Below are 14,823 nucleotides of genomic sequence, written 5' to 3'. Positions count from 1 at the left end.
GCTGAATGTGTGAGCCACAATATTGGTGTTCCCCTCAACTGCATTTTACTGGCAGGTTCCCAGTATGATTCCCCTCAGTTCATCCTGCTGTTTTTCCCTCCCTCTTCCTGTAGGCTTTGACTGGAGTTTGCACTTTAAATGGGAACAGATATCCTTTGAGCAGAGGATGGCAAGGCCAGATCCAACCCAATCAATCCGGTGAGTGGTGGGCGAACTGCTGGCATTCACTCCAGTGTTAGTTGCCTGACTGACTGCCACAGCAGCTGCTGTCGTTGAATGAACTGCTTTCTCTGGTTCCCCCACACATGGGGAGAACATAGAACAGTACAGCACAGGAACGAGCCCTTTGATGTCTCTGCAATCATGATGCCCAATTAAACTAATCGCCTCTCCCTGCACATCAGAGAGTCACAGAAAAGTACAGCACAGAAACAGGCCCTTCGTTCCACCGAGTCCATGCCGAACCATTTAAATTGCTTCTGTCCATCGACCTGCACTGGGACCATGGCTCTCCATATTCCTCCACTGTTAGCTATTTATGTGTCTGACAGCCTCTTAAACACCACCGTTGTATCTGCTACTCCCACTTCCCTGCTAGTGTGTCTGAGGCCCTACCACACCCTCTGTTAAAAGAAAACAGTCCTATACATTCCTTTGAAACTTTACTGCTGTCACTTTAAACCTATGCCTTCTAGTATCTGACATTTCTACACAGGAAGAAGAATCGGCTTGAGCCTTCTGTGAAATTTAAAACACATTTGTCTCCTCCCTTTTCCAGTTCTGGTGAGGGGTCTTTAACTGAAAGTGTTCACTCCTTCCCTCCCTGTGGATGATGCGTGGGTGCTGAAGTTTCCAGCATTTTCTGGTTGTTTCTGATTTCCAGCATCTGTAGATTTTGTTCCAGCATCATAAAACCTGGTAAATTTTAATTGCTTTCATTACATTTTTCACCTTTTTTTAACACAGAACATAGAAAATTACAGCACAGTGTAAACCCTTTGATCCACGATGCTGTTCCTACCCTTTAACCTACTCTAAGATTTAACCCTTCCATCCTACATAGCACTCCAGTTTTATTTCATCCATGTCCCTAACTAAGTGTCTTTAAATGTCCCTAATGTATCTGCTTCTACCACCACCCCAGGCAGGACATCCCATCCATCTATCACTTTGTGTAAGAATCCCCCTATACAGTACTTTCCTGCAAAGTCCTTAAAGTTATGCCCTCTCATATTAGCCATTTCCACCCTGGGACAAAGGCACTAACTGTCCTCTCTCTGTTCTCTAATCCAGGCAGCATTCTGGTAAATCTTAAACACAAGAAGTTCAGCAAATGCTGGAAATCCAGAGTAACACACACAAAATGCAGGAGGAACTCAGCAGGTCAGGCAGCGTCTATGGAAAGGAGTAACCATCTTGTCCTGATAAAGAGTTTCAACCTGAAATGTCAATTGTTTTCTCCTCTCCATAGATGCTGCCTGATTTGCAGAGTTCCTCCAGCATTTTCTGTGTGTTGTCCTGATAAATCTCTCTGCACCCTCTCCAAACCTTCTACGTCCTTCCAATAGGGTGACCAGAACTGAACACAATACTCCAAGTGTGGTCTAACTAGGGTTTTATAGAGCTGCAACATTACCACATGGCTCTTGAACAAAATCCCCCAACTAATTAAGGCTAACCACCCTATCAACTTGTGCAGCAACTTTGAGGACTCTATGGGTGTGGACTCCAGATCCCTCTGATCCTCTAGACTGTTAAGAATCCTACCATTAACCCTGATTTCTGTCTTCAATTTCAAATTTCCAAAGTGAATCACTTCACACTTTTCTGGATTGAACTCTATCTGCAAATTCTCGGCCCATCCTATCGATGTCGCGTTGTAACACATGACAACTTTCTACACTGTTCACAACTCCACCAACGTTCATGTTATCTGCAAACTTACTAATCCATCCTTCCAACTCCTCAAGTCTTTTATAAAAATCACTAAGAGCAGGGGTCCCAGAACTCAGCCCTGCAGAACACAACTGGTCACTGACCTTCAGTCAGGTCAATTCTGTATCCACGTAACCATGTTTGTCTGCATTCCATTCTCGTGACTCTCTGAATGGGGAACGCTATTGAATGTCCGAATGCCATACTAAAATTCACGTACGCCACATCCACTGCTTTAGTTTGTTTTGTGGCTTCCTCAAATTCAATCTGGTTTATGAGTCATGGCCTGCCCCTCACAAAGCCCTGCTAACAATCGCTCATCAGTCTATGCTTCTGAAAATACTAATAAATCCCATCCCTCAGAATCCTCTCCAATAGTTGGCCCACCACTGATATAAGATTCACTGGCCTATAATTCCCAGAATTATCTCTATTACCCTGAATAAAGAAATACACTTGAAACCCTCCATTCTTCTGGTACTACTCCTATGGCCAGTGAGGACACTAAGATCATCACCAAAGGTACAGCAAACTCCTCCCTCACTTCCCATAGTAACCTAGGATTGTATCCTGTCTGGCATGGGGGACTTACTTATCCAAATGTTTTTTTTAAAAAGTCCAGCACATCCTCTTTCTTAAAATCGACGTGCTCCAGCATACTAGGCTTTTCTTCTCTGTTCTGGCATTGGGTAAGGTCCCTCTCACTGGTGAATACTAAAGCACAGTATTCATTCAGGACCTTCCCTCGCCCCCTTGACCACAGACACTTGATTTCTCTTTTATCCCTAAATGGATCTACAGTGGCATGCAAAAGTTTGGGCACCTCTGGTCAAAATGTCTGTTACTGTGAATAGTTAAGTGAGTAGAAGATGAATTGATCTCCAAAAGTCATAAAGTTAAAGGTGAAACATTCTTTGCAACATTTTAAGCAAGATTAGTGTATTATTTTTGTTTTGTACAATTTTAGAGTGAAAAAAAGGAAAGGAGCAATATGCAAAAGTTTGGGCACCCCAAGAGATTTGAGCTCTCAGATAACTTTTACCAAGGTCTCAGACGTTAATTAACTTGTTAAGGCTATGACTTCTTCATAGTCATCGTCAGGAAAGGCCAGGTGATGCAAATTTCAAAGCTTTATAAATACCCTGACTCCTCAAACTTCGTCCCAACAATCAGCAGCCGCTTAGCACTCTGAAAATTAAAATAAATGATGCCCACAAAGCAGGAGAAGGCTATAAGAAGATAGCAAAGCATTTTCAGGTAACCATTTCCTCAGTTCATAATGTAATTAAGAAATGGCAGTTAACAGGAACGGTGGAGGCCAAGTTGAGGTCTGGAAGACCAAGAAAACTTTCCAGGAGAACTGCTTGTAGGATTGCTAGAAAGGCAAATGAAAACCCCCGTTTGACTGTAAAAGACCTTCAGGAAGATTTAGTAGACTCTGGAGTGGTGGTGCACTGTTCTACTGTGCAGCGACACCTACACAAATATGACCTTCATGGAACAGTCATCAGAAGAAAACCTTTCCTGTGTCCGCACGACAAAATTCAGCATCAGAAGTTTGGAAAGGAATTTCTAAACAAGCCTGATGCACTTTGGACACAAGTCCTGTGGACTGATGAAGTTAAAATAGAACTTTTGGGCTGCAATGAGCAAAGGTATGTTTGGAAAAAAAGGGTGCAGAATTTCATGAAAAGAATACCTCTCCAACTGTTAAGCAAGGGGGTGGATCGATCATGCTTTGGGCTTGTGTTGCAGCCAGTGGCACAGGGAACATTTCACTGAATGAATTCAATTAAATACCAGCAAATTCTGGAAGCAAACATCACACTGTCTGTAAAAAAGCTGAAGATGAAAAGAGGATGGCTTCTACAACAGGATAATGATCCTAAACACACCTCAAAATCCACAATGAACTACCTCAAGAGGTGCAAGCTGAAGGTTTTGCCGTGGCCCTCACAGTCCCCTGACCTAAACGTCATCAAAAATCTGTGGATAGACCTCAAAAGAGCAGTGCATACAAGACGGCCCAAGAATCTCACAGAACTAGAAGTGTTTTGCAAGGAAGAATGGGCAAAAATCCCCCAAACAAGAATTGAAAGACTTAGCTGGCTATGGAAAGCGTTTACAAGCTGTGATACTTGCCAAAGGGGGTGTTACTAAGTACTGACCATGCAGGGTGCCCAAACTTTTGTTTCGGGCCCTTTTCCTTTTTTGTTATTTTGAAACTGTAAAAGATGGAAATATAAAAGTAATCTTGCTTAAAATATTAAAGAAATGTGTCATCTTTAACTTTATGCCTTTTGGAAATCAGGTCATCTTTTACTCGCTTAGCTATTCACGGTAATAGAAACTTTGACCAGGGGTGCCCAAACTTTTGCATGCCACTTGAGCCATCCTCCCGTACTTCTTGTATGTGTAGAATGCTTTGGGGTTTTCCTCACCAAAACCTTCTTATGCCCATCTCCCCCACCCACCCAACTCTCCAGAGTCTCTTCCTGAACTCCTCCTGACTGATCTGTATTTCCCAAACTTTAAATAAGTTTCCTTCTTCGTCTTGACTTGATGTTTCACATTTCGTTTCTTTCACCCTATCCAGAACCCCATGCAAGTGCTCCCCCAACACCCTCCACATTCCCTTTGTGCATCTCCCTGAGTACATCTGTTCCCAATTTATGATCCCAAGTTCCTGCCCAATAGCATTAAAATTCACCCTCCCCCAATTAAATACTTGTCCATACTGTCCGCTGCTGGATGATGGTGAAGGTTGTTGTGCTCACCAAATTAATTCCTTAGTATTGTAATGTTTATCCTTACATTGTAGTCTTTGTGTATTTTGTGCCTTTAACTTGATAGAACATAGAACAACACAACACAGGAACAGGCACTTTAGCCCATGATGATGTGCTGAACTAATTTAAACTAGTGAATTGAAGCCTAATAAACAACTCCCCTTTGGCCTACAAAAGTTTGCACTCTTCCAATCTCTGCATATCATGTGCCTCTCTAAGAGCTTCTTAAATGCTTCTATCATATTTGCCTCCAGTATTACCTCTGAGAGTGTATTCCAGGCATTCACCAATTTGCCTTGTACATCCCCTTCACACCTTAAATGGATGCCCCCTAGTATTAAACATTTTGACCCTGGGAAAAATATACCAGCTATATGCTTCTCATAACCTCTCTATCACTGCCTCTCATAATCTTATGAACCTCTATCAGATCTCCCCTCAGCCTCCACTTCTCCAGAAAAAACAACCCAAGTATATCCAGTCTCTCTTTTTAACACATGACCTCTAATCTAGGCATCATCCTGGTAAATCACTCCTGCACCTTGTCAGTTTGAACATTGCTGTTATTTTCTTTATTGATCCATGACGTGCCAATCGTGGTGATATATTCTTGCTCTTGGTTTGATAGATTTCCATTTGATCATCGTTTTCATGGTTTTCTGTTGTTGCTCTTTTTTTTGTTCTAAGTAAATTGTTTCGGTTGATTTCCTTTTTTTGTTAAGTCCTTACAAGCTTGTATCTTTGTAGCAAGCTCAATCATCAGCTTTATGCCTGCTCTCAGTGCAATCCTATCTATTTCATTTTCCATTACGAAGTGCAGTTGTCTTTCTCCTCTTTACACTCATTTGAAGTTTAAATCTCCTAATGTGGTGTAATTATCATGCTCGGCCATCTGGTGTGGGCTTTGAACCCATCGTCTTCAGGCTCCAACGAGCTGTGGCTGACGCCTCTGCTTTATTTCCATAGGACCCCTGTTATCGCTGGAGGGATCTTTGTCATAAATAAATCCTGGTTTAACCACCTTGGAAGATACGACACACAAATGGACATCTGGGGTGGTGAGAACTTTGGTGAGGCTGTTCTCTTGCTGATCTTGGGTTTCTTTCGGTACAAGATTAATTCAGAAGATTGGGTTACAGAGGAGATGTCCCTAGACGGGGAGTGACTTTTGCAGTTTTATGAAGAAAAGACCTCACCAGCTCTGCATCTGAGGCTATAGAGTACTTTGCTTCCAATGAAGAGACCAATAGTTTGTTTCACCTCTGTCACCCACACACTTCCTCATGAGGTCTGGGTTATGTGCTCAAGTCCTGGGGTGGGATTTGAAACCTCTGATGGCAAGAGTGCCATGCACTGGGTTGGATGTTATCAGAGCCCATGCTCCGAGTTTTACTCTGTCAACAGTGAACCACCAATGGCGCTGCGATTGGAAAAGTATATATTCTGGTGAAAGTCTGTATTGGAGGATGAGGATTCCTTCAGCTCTTAATGGTCCTGTGACGTTGTCTGCAATGTCCCAGGCTGTTAATGGTGTAAGGGAAGGGTTACCTTCAGATTCAGTGAAGAGGGAGGAGTAAAGTATGAGGTTCTCACCACTGCAGACAAATAGCGCAGACCAGAGCCCATTAAAATCTCTGTGCCCACAATGTAACACAAGCTACCTAATTAATTTACTACTACTGTGCCCCCAATACATATTGGATTCTGTGGCTCCATGTCTGTTTTAAGTCACTTCCTTGTTCAGGCCTCCCCTCCCTTATTTTGCCATGACACCATAAGATACAGGAACAGAATTAGGCCATTCTTGGCAGGTTTTTTCCAAGTCTATTCTCCTGGCTTAGCCCGCTTCATCATTTAAGGACCTAGCAATCTCTGCCTAGAGTACACTCAGTGACTTTGCCTCCACAGCCGTCTGTGGCAACAATTTCCACAGATTCACCATCCTGTGGCTGGAGAAAACCCTCTGCATCACATTTTTAAAGGCACACCCCTCTATTCTGAGTGTGCCCTCAGATCCGAAGACTAATGGAATAAATAATATATTAAGTATTCATCATTAATTTATTTGTTCATTAATTTATGTATTGATTATAATAATTAATCAATAGTTTATCAGAAATGTTTGGCACGTTGTGAAATTTGTTGTTTTGCGACAGCAGTACCTTGCAATTCATAATAATAAAAACTATAAATTACAGTAAGTATATAATAGAAATAAAATAAAATTAAATAAGTTGCAAAAAGAAAGGAAATATTATTAATAATAAATAACGACTAATCGAGCCATCCTCTGAAAGCCCAAGCTATCCAGGCCTTTCAGTATCTGCTAGCTTTCAGTGACCCTGATTATCCCTCTGAACTCCGGCCAGTGCAGGCCCAGAGATATTAAATGTTCCTCATATGGTAAATCATTCCTGTGAACCTCCTCAGGACCCTCTCCAGGGCCCAACACATATATACAGGGCCCAAACCTGCTCACAAATGCAGTTTGACCAATGTTTTATAAAGCCTGGACAGTACATTCTTGCTTTTATATTCTGATCTTCCTGAAATGAATGCTATCAATGATTGCCTGTTGACTAAGTGAATTGTCTATTGGTGGTGGGTTCTCAGGTGGCTGTAAAGGCCGATCCCGTTTGAGGGCTCTGCACACCTTGCGCCCAAGGTGTTACTCACTCCACCTGTGCCTTCAATAGCCAGGATCCTGAGAGCAAGACTTGCCTCCCTAAAATATTATTTCTTGCCTCTTCTTGTAGATACTTCCTAAGCTATCACGGTGAAATGTCATCTACAGCAAAGAAATGGGCCCATTGGCCAACCAAATCTATGCCAACTATCAAATACCCAAGTATCCATACCTACCCCATTTACTCGGATTTAGTCCACTAGAGTTTATACCTTGTCAGTTCAAGAGTTTACTTCAATATTTCTTAAATGTTGAGAGAGTCTCTGCCTCCACCACCCCTTCAGGCAGCACTCTCCAGATTCCAACACCCTCTGGGAAAGAAATTCTTCCTCAGCTCCTGTCTAAATTTCTTACCCATTCTTTAGCCCAATGGTGTTCCAGGAAAATTATTTGTTGTCATCTGTTGGTTTTGAAGTTTCCGGTTTAAGAAGGCACAGCAACTACTTGCCCCTAGCAAACAAAACGAAGAAAGCTAAGTATATTTTTTTTCTGCACATTGGGTGTTTGTAATGGGTTTCTTTGCTTTGTGGCTGCCTGTAAGGAGACGAAACCGAAGGTTTTGCAGTATATAGTATACATACTTTGATAATAAATGCACTTCAAACTTTGACTTTAGTGAGGTCAGATTAATATCTGTAATAAAACAAATAGTTTTACACAGTACGTGTAGCTCTGGTCACTGCCAGTGATCACAATCTGTCCTGTAGGAAGGGTGCAACTGGACTGCAGAGAACGCGGAGGAGAGTCTTCAAGATGTTGCCTGGGATAGAGTTCTTCATTTGAGAGGAGACACGGTAGAAGCTGTGTCTATTCTCCCAGGAATGGAGGAGGCTGACGGAGACCTGACAGAGGGGTACAAAATTGTAAGCTGTACCGAATAGCTAGAAACTGCTACACTTTCCCCCGTGATGCAGTTATCTGAGGGCAGTGGGTTAGGGGTAAGTAGTCTAAGGGGAATCTGAGAAAGAACTTTATCGCAATGGCATAAAGAGATGAAGGAGACAGATACTATGCATTTAAAAAGTATGTAGACAAACATTTTAATTGCCAGGATACGGGGGGAAGTGGACCAGGCATTGAACTGGTGGTCCAAAGGATCTGTGTGTGTGCTGTATGACTCTATGACATGTTCCCTTGCTCTCAGTCTGCAGGTGAGCTGGACCGTGACAAGGTGCATTCCTTCTCTGGAAGAATAGAACCAGCCTGCAGAAACAGTGGAGACTCTTTAATGCAGATAGTGCAGCTAGCTGTTGTTTGATGCGCTGGTTAGACTTTTAAACCTACCCTAACCTTCTCAGAGAGTGTGACTTGAATGAGCTACCAGTCATTTCCAAGATACTGGGATCTGCCTCATCCCACTTTCTCCCGGGATGCCATCCACGGTGTCCCAGCACAGGGTTCTCAGTGCTCCTGGCCATGTGTGGCTACTGGCACCAAGCACGCAGCCAGTCAGCAGCCTCCATGGACACGGAAGGTGGCGCGGCTTCCTGAGCGGTCTATCTGAGGGCCAGGCTACTGCAGGGGAGAGTGCCGGCAGTCAGCTGATTTACTCCCATGCAAAAGAGGTGCTTTACAACCATGGAGATAATCAGCAGGGAAACAGGCCTTGTGGCCCATCTTCTTCGTGCTGACCAACATGCCTCCCTGAGATAGACCCATTTATCTGAATTTGGCCCATATTCCTCTAAACCTTCCTTATCCATATACCTCTCTAAATGTCTTTTAAGTACTGTATTGTAACTTCACCCACGTCAACCACCTCTCTGACTCTCAATCCACATACCCACCACCCCCATGTGAAAATAGCCCCTCAGGACTCCCTTTAAGTCTTCTCTCACACCTTAAACCTGTGTCCTCGAGTTTTAGACTTGTCTGCAGTGAGAAAAAGTAGGTGACCATATTTACCTTACCTAGACCTTCGTGATTTTAATACCTCCTCCACTCCAGGGAAAATATTCACAGCCCTTTCAGCCTCTCCCTATAATTCAAGCCCTCCAGTCCCAGTAAATGTCCTTAGAATCTTTCCCACACCCTTTCCAGCTTCATGATATCCTTTCTCAAGCAGGGCAACCAGACTTGTACATAACACTCCAAGTATGTTCTCACTAACCTGTACAACTGCCCTTCCTAGTGAGCAGCATGTTGGGTCCATCCAGTGTGCCAGGAATTTGGGGTTTGGCAAAGGCTGAGGGTGATTCATGGTTTCCCCTGCTCGTTGCCTGAGTAGGGGGGAGGTCGTGGTGACCAAAGGCCCCTACCTGTGAGGAAGGTGGAAGGTGCACACCTGTGGTCTTGCTGTTCATCGCTCTTGCTGTTCCTGTGCTCACTTCCAGAGCTGTCTTTCCGTGTCTGGATGTGCGGAGGAAGTTTGGAAATTGTTCCATGCAGTCGTGTTGGGCACGTTTTCCGCAAGCGACATCCGTACGACTTCCCCGAGGGCAACGCACTCACCTACATCAGGTCAGCCCTCATGGAGGGTGTAGCCCCCAAACTAGAGCAACTCCTACAACGTGCAACGTATTCCTGAGGGAAACGCACTCACCTACAGGTCAGCTCTCACGGAGGGTGTAGCCCCCAAACTAGAACAACGTATTCCCAAGGGAAACGCACTCACCTACATCAGGTCAGCTCTCATGGAGGGTGCAGCCCCCAAACTAGAACAACCCCTAGAACGTGCAGCGTATTGGGGGAATGAGGGTCAGGCAGGGAGCTGGTGATCAGGTTGAACTGGTGATCCCACCTCCCAACTACTTGCAAATTAACAAACATGTAGGGTGTGTTTGCAGAAATCAACAAGCCGAGATGGTGTTCCTACCTAACATCCCGCACCTGTCCACCCCCAATGGGACAAAATGCTTTCGTAGTGCCAACTTAGCAAACTAAAGGGAAACTAGAAGTTTCAAAGCTGCACTCTGAGGACAGAGAGAAGTCACTTTCAGTGATGGGCTGTACATCCATTGGACTATACATCCAATGATAAATTGTTTCTCTTGCTACCCGCTGCCTGACTACAGAACACGCCCAGTCATCTCATTTTGGATTTCTGGCACCTGCAGCTTTTTGCTTTAAGTACAACACCCATGTTGTTTAAGTATTGTACCAATTGAGGCAAGACCAGGACACAGGCAATGCCATGAATAGACTTTGAAAAGGTAAGTCAATTCATGGTTTTAACATAATAAAGCAAAAAAGGAGCCAGTCTGTGGAGAAACAGGGAATCACTGATAGAAACATCTGGATCTGTGTTTAAATAGGTGTGTGTGTGTGTGTGTGTGTATACACGTGTACACACTCCAGGAACGTAGTAAGCTTTCTGGGCAAGGATAGCAATGCGGACGCAGGAGACTGCAGATGCTGGAAATCCGAAGCAACAAACTGCTGGACGAACTCAGTGAGTCAAGCAGAATCCATGGAGGCAGAGAGATGGTTGATATTTCGGGACTGAGACGCTGCATCAGGGTAGAGGGGAGATAGCTGGTTTACAGAGTGAAACGGGGTTGTGGGTAATGGTGGCACCAGATGATGGGATGACGAGGCGAGAGTGGAAGGTAGGGACGTGGAGGGAAAACCACTGGGAGATGCCGTGAATGGATAGTACATATCCAAAATCCTTCTTGGGGCCAAAATGGAGGGCCACCTAGTTCCACCTGTCCATCATCCTGTTCCTCACCTGCTTCTACCACTTCCCCTTGGCACTCTGCATCCAAGTGCAGGGCCTTGACCTGACATGTTGGCCATTTCTCTGACCTTCTGAGTTCTTCTAGCAGTATCACAGGCCTTAAAACACCAACCATACAAGCAAAGGGAGACTGGTGGAGACCCTAAGGTCTCCCCACCCTGTTACATCCAGGCCACACCACTGAGAAGCGTGGGATGTCCTGGAAAATGGAAGGAAAACAGGGCTGATGGAGGTTGGGAGGGAAGTGTCTCTCTTTCCCTCTTCTAGTGGTGGAGAGCATTGTGTACCACAGTCCCTATGGCAAGAGGCTGAAACAGACCCAGCTCTCCGGGGCAGTAGAGTCCTCTGTGTAGGATGTGACAATGGCTGAGTTCCACCCCTCTCTGGGGAAAGAGCTGAAACCTTCTCAGGCAGCGTGAAGCTGAAGTGCTGACAGCAGTAAAGCCTGGCTCCCAGGGACCACCTCCTTCATCTTGTCAACCAACCATGAATGTAAGGCAGAGGTAGCAAACATTGCCGTTGTAAGTTGCAGAAAGTGTAATATTATTATTTAAACAGAGGAAACTATTCAATGAAAGTGGAGCAGGGTTGTGGGTGTCAGTGATAGTGCTGCCTACCAAGTCCTTCAGGAGTCACACGGCTCCCTGTGCAGGGACACACATGCTTTGGAGGAAGGTCAGGCCTGTGTGCTGTCCCCTGCACACCAGGCTGCCTGGACTGTGAGAGGTCAGCGTCCAAGTCACAGTGATCTATTCCTTGAGTACAGAATGCACCAACTTCACAACCAGAAGCCGTCATAGTGGGAAGCAGAGAATGAGCGGGTAAAGGACTTTGTGATTATTCTGGAACTGTTTAATTGTACCAAGGTACAGTGAAGAATGTTTTGCATGCTCTACACATATGTCATTCCATATGCAAGTAGGTTGAGATGGTATAATGCAGGATAAAGTCCTGCAGCTGCAGGGGAAGTGTAGTGCAAGTAGACAACCCATAATGAGGGACATTGTGAGGTTAGGAATTCTTACTGTACATGAGGTCTTATAACAGTGGGATAGAAGCTGTCTCCAAACCTACTGGCTCTCGTCTACATCCTTTAAAAGATTGCTCGATAGAAGGGGGGAGAAGGGGGGGTGACTGGGGTGGGAGGGTTCTCTGGTTATATTGGCTGTTTTTGATGTTGCAGCAGGAAGTGTAGACAGGGTCAATGGTGGGAGGCTGGTGTTTGTGATAGACTTGCCTGCATTTACAACTCTGCAGTTCTTGAGGTCTTGGGCAGAGCAGTTTCCATACCCTGCCATGATGCATCCGGATAAGATTCTGTCTGTGATGTATCTGTTAAAATTGGTAGAGGTCATCGGGGATATGTTGAATTTCCTTAGTCTTCTGAGGAAGCAGGGATGATAGTGTACTTTGTTGGCCATAGATTCCGTATAGTTGGACCAGGACAGGCTTTTGATAATATTTGCAGCTAGGAACATGAAGCTTTCAACTGTCTCTAACAAACACTATTGATGTAAACAGGGGGTATACTCTACTACAATTATCTAACAGAATTAATTAGTCTGGGATACCAAAATGTCACTTGCTTTGAGTGGTTACTGGTCAGTCCAAAATCTTATTTGATGCTTCAAGTTTCTTTATTGAATGTCTTCACTGAAGGAACACCAAACGCACTGTGGAGGTTTGGATGGATGATTACAAACAGTACTACTACAAAGCCCGCCCTGCAGCTGTTGGCAAGCCTTATGGAAAGTGAGTTTGCAAACTCCATTCCTGTTATACTGTCTGCCTTTTTCTTTACACTCAGTAATCAAAATCTACTTCCGTGCAGCAGCTGGTGACATTTCACTGTATAGACCATCAACAGGACTGCCCTGCAGAGGGAACCCACAGCAATGAGACATCCTTTCCTGGTGCCTGATCTTCTGGGATCTTTAAAGGACTGAATTTCTAACCTTTAACTTCATAAGTGCTACACATCCTCGTCACTGGGTGATAAGGTGTGTGGACAAGGGCAGGTGGCTGAGGCCCTCGAAATTCAAGGATGCAGAGTTTGTGGGCCATAGTGTAAGCACAACCCACACCCTATCACCTGCCTTGCCTGTATCTGGAGCTGTGTGAAAGCTCAAGAGGACCTTATGTATAAAATTATGAGGGGTGTAGAGGGGGTGAATGCCCAGGGAATTAAGAACTAGAAGCATAGGTTTAGGATGAGAGGGGAAAGATTTAATGAGACGTGAGGGACATAGACAGTGGTGCATGTATAGAACAAGCTGCCAAAGGAAATGGTTGAGGCAAGTACAATGATGAAATTTGAAAGACAGTTGGACAGGTACTTGAAGAGGTAAAGTTTAGAGAAGTAGTTCAAGTTCATGATTATTTTCATGGGCATACCTACATAGGGTATAAATACCAGGCAAAATAGCTTTTTGCAGTAGCAACACAGTACATTATGAAGACGAGAACAAAACAAGTAACACAAACCAATTAATATAAATTAAGCATAATTTACACACCCATGGGCCAAACCCAGGCAAGTGGGAATAGTTTAGACGGATGCTTTGGTCAGCACGAATCAGTTGGGCCGAGTGGTCTGTTTCCGTGCTCTGTTGATCCATGACTATCACTTAGAAGGCACTCAGAATGTCTAGCCCTCGAATGGATATGGTCCACTTTTCCCTGGCTGTTCTCAAGTTGACTGCAACTGTGTGGTCTCTGTCTCTGTTTCAGTGTTGCTGATCGAGTTGAGCTGCGTAGGAGATTACAGTGCAAGTCCTTCCAGTGGTACCTCGAAAACATCTATCCCGAACTGCGGTAGGATTACTATCAGTTTCCCTTCACCTCCCTCTCCTCCCATCATGGGTGCTTACAATACTCAATGACTCCCCTTCCCATTACCGGCAGTGCCCGAGGTTACTGAGACTAGGACTGATGAGTTGTTCTGACAAGAGCCAGCACGGACACAGGGGGCTGAATATGTCCAGTGGTCCTCAAAGTCCCTGTACTGTCCTCGAAGGTCGTTTTACAGCTTTGCCAGTCAACTTTTGGCTCCAGTCTACTTGGGTCAGATTCTCCCTCATCCTATTGAAACGTGCTATTTATTTTTATTTTGGATTGCTCCTGCTGTTTTAAGCTATCCTGTATTTCTGCTATCTCCTACATGTCCCCTATCAAAACCTGGTGCTGCTGAATACCTTCATTCCCACAACCAGATAAAGCAATGGAGCAGAAACACACAGCTTTGAAAATTATCCTGGACACATTGTAAAATATCAGTCTTAACTGTGGTTGCCATTAGAGTTCCTCTTTATATCTACCCAGCAGTCTTTGCACTTCCGACATACTTGCCCCCTATAACTCTCCCACTCAACTTTCAGCAGCTTACAAAGTATTCCACCTGCACTAGTTTATATGAGAACATGAATCTTCCTGATAATCTTTTAAATGCTTCTTTCCTATCTTGAATCACCTTAAGCGCCACATGCACTTCTCAGCAGCTCGCCATTTTAATTTTGCACTCTGCCCTCGGCCTCCTCCATTGCCAAGATGAGGTGAGGTACAAACCAGAGGAACAGTACATCATGTTCCATCTGGGTAGTCTACAACCGATGGCATGAACACTGAATTCTCCAATTCCCAATATCCTACTCTACTCCTCTGCTTTTTCTTTCTCTTCCTGACCTTATCATTCCTCCTGCACCCCTTCCTTTTCCTCCTGCTTTGAATCCATCCAC

At 44.4% G+C, this 14,823-nt stretch overlaps 1 protein-coding gene across 7 annotated transcripts in view; it reads left to right on the top strand.

Annotated features, from left to right (window-relative positions):
- LOC134349510 (polypeptide N-acetylgalactosaminyltransferase 16-like) overlaps positions 1-14,823 on the top strand; it is a 262,565-nt gene that overhangs the window by 235,394 nt on the left and 12,348 nt on the right. For 6 of the 7 annotated variants that reach the window (XM_063053962.1, XM_063053996.1, XM_063053970.1 and 3 more), the window contains 5 exons: positions 114-198; positions 5,691-5,794; positions 9,744-9,870; positions 12,749-12,841; positions 13,820-13,903. In XM_063053962.1, coding sequence (XP_062910032.1) covers positions 114-198; positions 5,691-5,794; positions 9,744-9,870; positions 12,749-12,841; positions 13,820-13,903 — 493 coding nt within the window. The remainder of the gene's footprint in view (positions 1-113; positions 199-5,690; positions 5,795-9,743; positions 9,871-12,748; positions 12,842-13,819; positions 13,904-14,823) is intronic. The other variant, XM_063053987.1, reaches the window with a different exon arrangement.

Source organism: Mobula hypostoma, chromosome 1, assembly GCF_963921235.1.
Source record: "Mobula hypostoma chromosome 1, sMobHyp1.1, whole genome shotgun sequence".
In the NCBI taxonomy this organism is placed as follows: Eukaryota; Metazoa; Chordata; class Chondrichthyes; order Myliobatiformes; family Myliobatidae; genus Mobula; species Mobula hypostoma.
The sequence above is the reverse complement of the archived record's forward strand: the minus strand, read 5'-3'. Positions and strand labels throughout refer to the sequence as shown.